General features: G+C 33.3%; 1 protein-coding gene across 1 annotated transcript in view; it reads right to left on the bottom strand.

Moving 5' to 3' along the window:
- The window catches only part of LOC117178841 (titin-like), a 66365-nt gene extending 63045 nt beyond the window's left edge, over positions 1-3320 (bottom strand). The window contains exons 1-2 of the mRNA XM_033370345.1: positions 1992-3320; positions 1649-1725 (exon numbers count right to left, since the gene is read on the bottom strand). Of these exons, the coding sequence (XP_033226236.1) occupies positions 1649-1725; positions 1992-2167 (253 nt within the window). The 5' untranslated portion in view covers positions 2168-3320. The remainder of the gene's footprint in view (positions 1-1648; positions 1726-1991) is intronic.
- Between the last annotated feature and the right edge of the window lie 3687 nt (positions 3321-7007).

The raw sequence follows: 7007 nt of genomic DNA, 5'->3' as shown, positions 1-7007 counted from the left end.
CGTATATATAACGTAACGTTTTTAGGACGGAGCCAGTAAAAAAACTACAAAAAGGGTAGCGAAAGGCATATGGGGGTCCAAAGATGTTGAAAATTGTTTTATATAATATATGGACGACTCAAAATCATAAACATAGAAAAGTAAAACATTGAATCCTGTAAAATTGATAAATTTTAAGTTAAAACTGTCCAATATTGTTCAAAACTTTAAGATATCGAGGCGTCCTAACGATAGGATGCCAACGCACGCGATTGACTAGATGATACTTAACCAAAAATATAAACAATAAAAAGTTAACCAAGAAGTAAGAACTAGAAAGTTTTAGATCGCGGAATTGAACAAGATGGAGCTAGAAGTTGGCCAAAACTAGAAGATGCTCGCTCGCTCCATCAAAACATTAAAGTGCTATCTCGGGCGAGTAAAGCATGAAGGCACGCCACTTCTCGCTTAAAATCTAAACGCGAGAAGTGGCAACCTTCATGCTTTGCTCACCCGAGATAGAACTTTCATGATTTGATGAAGCGAGTGAGCACCTTTTAGTTTTGGCCAACTTCTAGCCTCATCTTGCTCAATTACGCGAGCAAGACTTTCTAGCGCTAACTTCTCGGTTAGTTTTTTATTGCTTTTATTTTTGGTTAAGTACCGTCAAGTCGTGTCGCGTGCGTTGGCACCCTACCGTTAGGATGCCTCGATATATTGAAGTTCTGACAAAAAAATGTGTTCAAAGTTCCAAATACACCTTAAAATTTCAAAAATTCGGGAATAATAATTGTAACTATATATAGCTGAATGCTAAATTTCCGAATTGAATAATTTAACTACTTCGAGAATAATTCAAGAATGATTCACAACAAATTATACCGCCTTGGATATTATATCCGATTTTAGACTTCGGCATTCAAACCTGAAAGATAGTAAATTTATGAATGTCCGAATTTAAAAATGAACAGTTTCAGAAGTTAATAATAATGGACTGTTGGTAAGCTAAGCTTTTGAATCCCTGTCGGTTTCTTCCTCTCGTTTTATGTAATATTTCGGCAAAATCAAATTTTTTTTGCATTTGCGTCTCATTCAAATTTTCAAAATTGTCTTCAAAATATTGAGCTGTAGAAGGAAATATTGAAGCAACAATTTCAAATCTAAATCTTGTCGAAAATTTGATTGAGCACTTAATTTTACAGAAAGTATGATCTCGGAGCTTAACGTGGTAAATGTAATGTCCTTATTGGGCTCTCCTTTTAAATTCCACGAGTAAAAGTATGCAACATCAATTCGAGCCAGTAGCAATTTTAAAGAATTTAAAATAAAAATCCTTCAAAATCTTATAAATTTATATGATGACTGCAACGTACAAATTGCTTACAGGTTACGTTGGGTCACGTGACTTTTTTGGGTCACAAAGGTTCAATGCAACCAATATTGCAACCTTTATATAAATATTTCTTAAATTCTAAAATCTATATTACGAGAATAGATTGAATAATTGAAAATTAGTTAGATGCACAACTCCATTTTAAGTAAAATTAAAGAAATAGCATTAAGGTCACATGCGTGACGTAGCCATGTAACCTATCAAAACTCCCAGTCAACAAATAAATGCACTGCAGTTTAAAGCCGGACCCGCAATAATTTTTGGTTAAAAACATACCTAGGCCTTTCCTAATGAAATCGTCCTTCTGCGTACAGTTATATTTGTATATCTGTTGGTAGTTCTTGACGAATTCACTGGAAATGAGAGAAGAAAATGAACATGTTAGTCGAAACAATAATCACATCTGAATCAATATTTTTTCTGTCCTACGGTCATAATTTTTTCGTATGTTTCTGATTTACTTATTTATGATGATAATGTTTAGAATCTGTTTAAATTGTTTGAAATAAAATCTAAAAAATGTAGATTAGAAATAAGTAAGTCAGAAATAAATATGAAACAAGAGAGCAAACAAAATAAACTATGAAAAGTAAACGAATAAGAAAAATAAACAACTTACAATGTTTCTTCCTCGAAGTACTTCACAGCAGCAATCAAGCCCTTTCTCGTGTAATCAATCTGGATATCTTCCGGCAAATGCTCGAAGCCGACGACTTGGCCAGGCCACCAGCATCCACTAAGCTTGACCCAGACGATGTCTCCGTCCAGGTAATTGATTTCCGTTTGTTCGCACATCTTGACTAGCTATTCAGTTGCATTTAACACCAAAAACCTGACCACACTTAACCTATCTTTACACTTATGCAACATAAAAAGTACAAACTATCGCTTCTGCAGGCATATTACAACACCGAAAGGCGTGTTACAAATTACGAATCACTGACCATTCCTTTTCGAAGCTGAAACGAGCCTTTTTCCTTCTAACTCTAAACTGTTCACCTCACGTCAGACAGGGCGTCGTTTCCACAACAAAAGTGAACAAAAATCACAAAAAAGGTTACGTCCAAATTCCGGAATCGAGAGTGGTGCCTTGCCTTACTTTCTGCTACATGGCCACGAGACCAAACAGGTTTCTAATCTTTTCCATCCTCACGTAATTGTCTACACTTGAAACTTCCGAAAGCACTTGTCGCGCACATCACATTTCCCGAGCACTAATTTCCTGGGTGAAAAATCCACCAACAGAGCACAACGTTCACAACATTGCGAAAGAAGAAACTTTTCTCAGCGGGCGCATGACACTGTCATCGGCGCCTTCTTTGCCGCCTTTAAAACGTTTGTATTTGTCTAAAAATGAAATTTAATATTCGATTTGGGCGATTTTTAACCTTAAAATTGTAATGTTGAGGATCCGAGAAGAGAGGAGTTGATCAGTGGTGGGAAATGAAGATTCGCGGGAAATTTTTTTGTTCAGAATTTCTCTTATGACCGTTTCGTGTTCACTGACTTTGAGTCCGAGTTGTGCATGTGGGAGACACGCGTGGCGCATCTTCTCGGGTATAATTTGTGGTAAAAATTACTATGCAGGTTGGAAATAATGGAGTGTGGATGAATCCGGCTTGCAAGTGCGACCCTGATTCCGTGTCTGTGTCGAAATTGGCGAGCGTCCCAGGAGAAGAACGTCCTCCTCCGCGCTTCGTCTCACCCGGCCACCGGTCGCCAGGGAGCTCCTTATCGAACAAAAAACACCACTGTCGCAGAAACCGTCACAGGCCTTATTTTAAATCGCGACCGAGGCCTAAAATATTTCGGCACAAAACACTTTTTTGAGTGATATACGATGTACGTACATGTTTCGTTTCCCGACGTGCAACGGGGCCCGTGTAGCGTGTAGGATGGCTGTAGTGTGTAAATGTAAATTGCAATGGTGGTGGACTCGTAGTTGCTGTTGCTTTCTTCTGTATCTACCAATTCACGCCAGGTGTGCCAACCATGAATGATAGTAAATAAAAAGAATTTAAACTTGTCATTGTTTATGGAGTGGTTTTTAATGGCTTTTATAATTTCAGATATCAGATAAGAATTTGAATGGTTGATAAATGTATGAAAGAGTTGTTTTAAGGAAATAGGATAGTTTATTTCGTTGCGTACAGATAACGAACAAAATTTCAAGTTGTGACGTGTGCTCGCAAGATGGCCGCACGCCGAGGGCCAAGTATAATACAAATTGCATGGGACGTACGAATAGATTGACAGTGTAAAGATCTTTTTCCACATCACCTAATGAGCTCGTGTAGCAAAATCAATGGTCATTGGCCCTTCGCAAACCCGCTGTAGGATTTTTTAGGTAAGGATTGGATTGGTGAAAAACTGTGTAAAAGCTACAGTAAAGGCAATGCATTAAAAGTCATTTTTGAATCCTAAAATTCTTAATTTATTTTTGGTAATTTCAGGTATTTTATATTAAGTCACATCGTTGGGAATAAAAAAAATTAAGTTAAAAACTCGACAGAGACGAGATTAATCATTGTGATAAAAAAAATGTTTTCTTTCTCTGAACTATGAATTCAGAACGTCTTTTTAATTAAAATCGAAGCATTTTTTATCTTTCACTCAAAAATCTAATTTTAGGATTAATAAATTGCTGTTCATGCATTTCCCAATCATTATTTAATAAATTCCTGTTTATGCATTTCCCAATCATTATTTATAATAAATATTAGATTTGAATATTTATGCTATTCAAACTCAGCGCGCCAACAGTAAACAATCCAGGCATGCTGGTGCGACGCAAAATCAGTTCAAAACGTTCCTAAAATTGGGAGCACTGAAACGGCGCACAGTGCTAAATATGGGAAACAATTCGAGCTACGCGAGGATTTGAATCGAATGATACAATTTTTTTTCAATTCTTCTCTAAAAATGTTATATTTAATATTTTCAGTGAGAGAATTTTTATAACTACCCATATACTTTTTTTAATTAACCATGAAAAGGCTTGTCTGAACATCAGTGGAAATTGTTCGAAAATCACGCAGGGAGTCTACATAAAGATGACGAGGTGTACTATATGTTTTTTGGGTCGCTGAATACGAATCCATGCTCAGAATGACTCCAGCATGTCAGGATTTTGATTAAATTAAGCCGTTTCATGGTTAATTAAAAAAAGTATATGGGTAGTTATAAAAATTCTCTCACTAGAAATACTAAATATAACATTTTTAGAGAAGAATTTAAAAAAATTTATCATTCGATTAAAATCCTCGCGTGGCTCGAATTGCTTCCCATATTTAACACTGTGCGGCAGCGTAAAACGGAAACTAATGGGAGTGAAACAGGCGCGGATCCAGAGGGAAGGGGGCACGGTGGCTTGCCCCCCCCCCCCCACACAAAGTTCAGACTCGAATTTTAAAAATAAGATAAGTAAAGTTTGTTATATATAATACTAGAAAGCGAATTTCCTTCTTGAATATGGTTATAGAAGGAACATCAATTCTCAGTGTGTATTTCAAATGTAGCGTCCATTTTATATCATGTAGTTACGTACAGATACTCTGCTAACATATATCAATGTTACAATGCATTCCCAACACTGACAATGTCACTCTTGCGTCGTATCCACATGCAGCAAGAGAGCCTCACAGCCAATGTAGATTCCCAACCATGTAATTCTCGCAGCTGATCAGGGTCTAGAATTCTCTCATGGATGTATGAGAAATCATTTTATTGTGAATAACGATTTAAGTTGAACAGGGAGCGAACTCAGCTGATTGCGAGATTTGCGAGGTTACGTTTTGCAACAATCAACAATTTAAATATTTTATTTCTGTATTCTGGCTATTTTAAGGCGACTTTAGTTTTTTGAAGATAATTTTTTTCAAGATTCTTCATTCTTGTCTTCGTTATAAAAAGAAAATGTTTGCCATTATGATACCAAAAGTTTAAGCTGATATCAAGAACTGAAGAAATGCGAAAATCAACTAGTGATTGCATAGATTAAAAAAAAAAGAAGACTTAAAAATCAGAAGATTGTGCTTATAAAAAATGGAAAGATGTCAGAATTAGTTGACTATATATTATTTTAATTGATATTTAATGAAAAATTGTTAAGACACCAAGCACGAAATGTGTATTACCATTCGAGAAGAAAGAAATTAGGTTCTGAAATATCATGATTCAGGGTGACCGCTGGTCCGAGCAACTGGAAAATGACCGGGAATTATTTTAGACCAGGAAGTGATAATGAATTTTTTCTTTGAACGGGAATTTTACAAGTTTTTAGAAGAAAAATCTATCCAATCACTTGAAATATCAAGAATTTTATATCACAATATACATAATACAATTTAAAATAAGTTTAATTTGAACTTTTTTTTTAATGTTAAGCCTAATTGTTAACTTTTTCAAAAATGAAATCATTAAGTTTACAACGTGAAATTCTAAAATCTTTTACCATAATAATTTTCCATTTTTGATTTTCATTTTTTAGGGTACATTTTCCATTTAAAGAATTTTAAAGTGCAGTTTTGAAGATTTACTTAATAAAAGATGAAAAGCTTTTGCGATTGAAATTTTTTGACAAAAAACGTTCTGAGTTGATCAACTATAAATATAAATTAATTCATGATTTTAAAAATTGAACTGTAGTTCGTGTATTCGAAATTGAACAATAATTGAATGATTGTATGGGGCGATTTTAAATTAGTTAAAATTAAACAATTTATCGATTTTGACGTTAAAAATTGAACTACTTCAATTCTGAAGTCTTAGTAGTTACTCTAACGTAAACTTCCGACTGTAACTTTATAAACATTCTGTTGTTTCAGTATAACATATACCATTTTTAAGCTTTTCAATTTAAACATTTTTAATTAGGAAAAAGAGCAATTTTTTAATAGTCAGCAATAATTGAGTGCTTATTTAAAATGGAATATTAAAAACTAAACAATTCGAAACTAAATTGTTTGAAACAGAAAGCCTTGAATCGTTAAAATTTCAGAGAGCTAAACTCAAATGTAGAACGTCAAAATGTTAATTTTATTGTTCTGTTTAAAAAGTTTTTATTTATAAGTGAAAATGTTGAATTTTGATGTTTGAATAACAAATAAAAATGTATTCATTTAGAAAAATGCGAGTAAGTTGAGGAAATACTTCTAATTTTTAAAATTATAATTGTGAACCTTTTAAGGATTATGAAGGGTTTTAAAGTAGTAAAGAAATTGTGTTAAGATTCCTGGTAAAATTCAAAATGATTTTTTTATTTCGTAAAATTAATTTCCGCAGAATATTTAGGAATATTTTAAAACAATAGCAAAATTTGATAAATAAATAACAATTGAATAATTATGAATTTAACAAAAATAGGAATAAGTTCAAGAGATATTTAGAAGTTTCGAAAAAGTTCAAAAATAAGTTGAAACTTTAAAGGATGTCAACAAATTTTAAACAAAATGTAGATTTTCTAAAATTTAAAACAAAAAATTTAGAAGCTTTTCAAGCATTTCGAAAGGTTTCAAAATTTAAAAAAATTTATTTAGATTCCTTACAAAATTGACAATAATTTTTTATTTTGAAAAATTAATTTCAAGAGAATATTTATAAAGATTTTTAAAAGATTCGAAAACTGTAAAAATAA

Source organism: Belonocnema kinseyi, chromosome 8 (assembly GCF_010883055.1).
Source record: "Belonocnema kinseyi isolate 2016_QV_RU_SX_M_011 chromosome 8, B_treatae_v1, whole genome shotgun sequence".
Lineage (NCBI taxonomy): Eukaryota > Metazoa > Arthropoda > Insecta > Hymenoptera > Cynipidae > Belonocnema > Belonocnema kinseyi.
The sequence above is the reverse complement of the archived record's forward strand: the minus strand, read 5'-3'. Positions and strand labels throughout refer to the sequence as shown.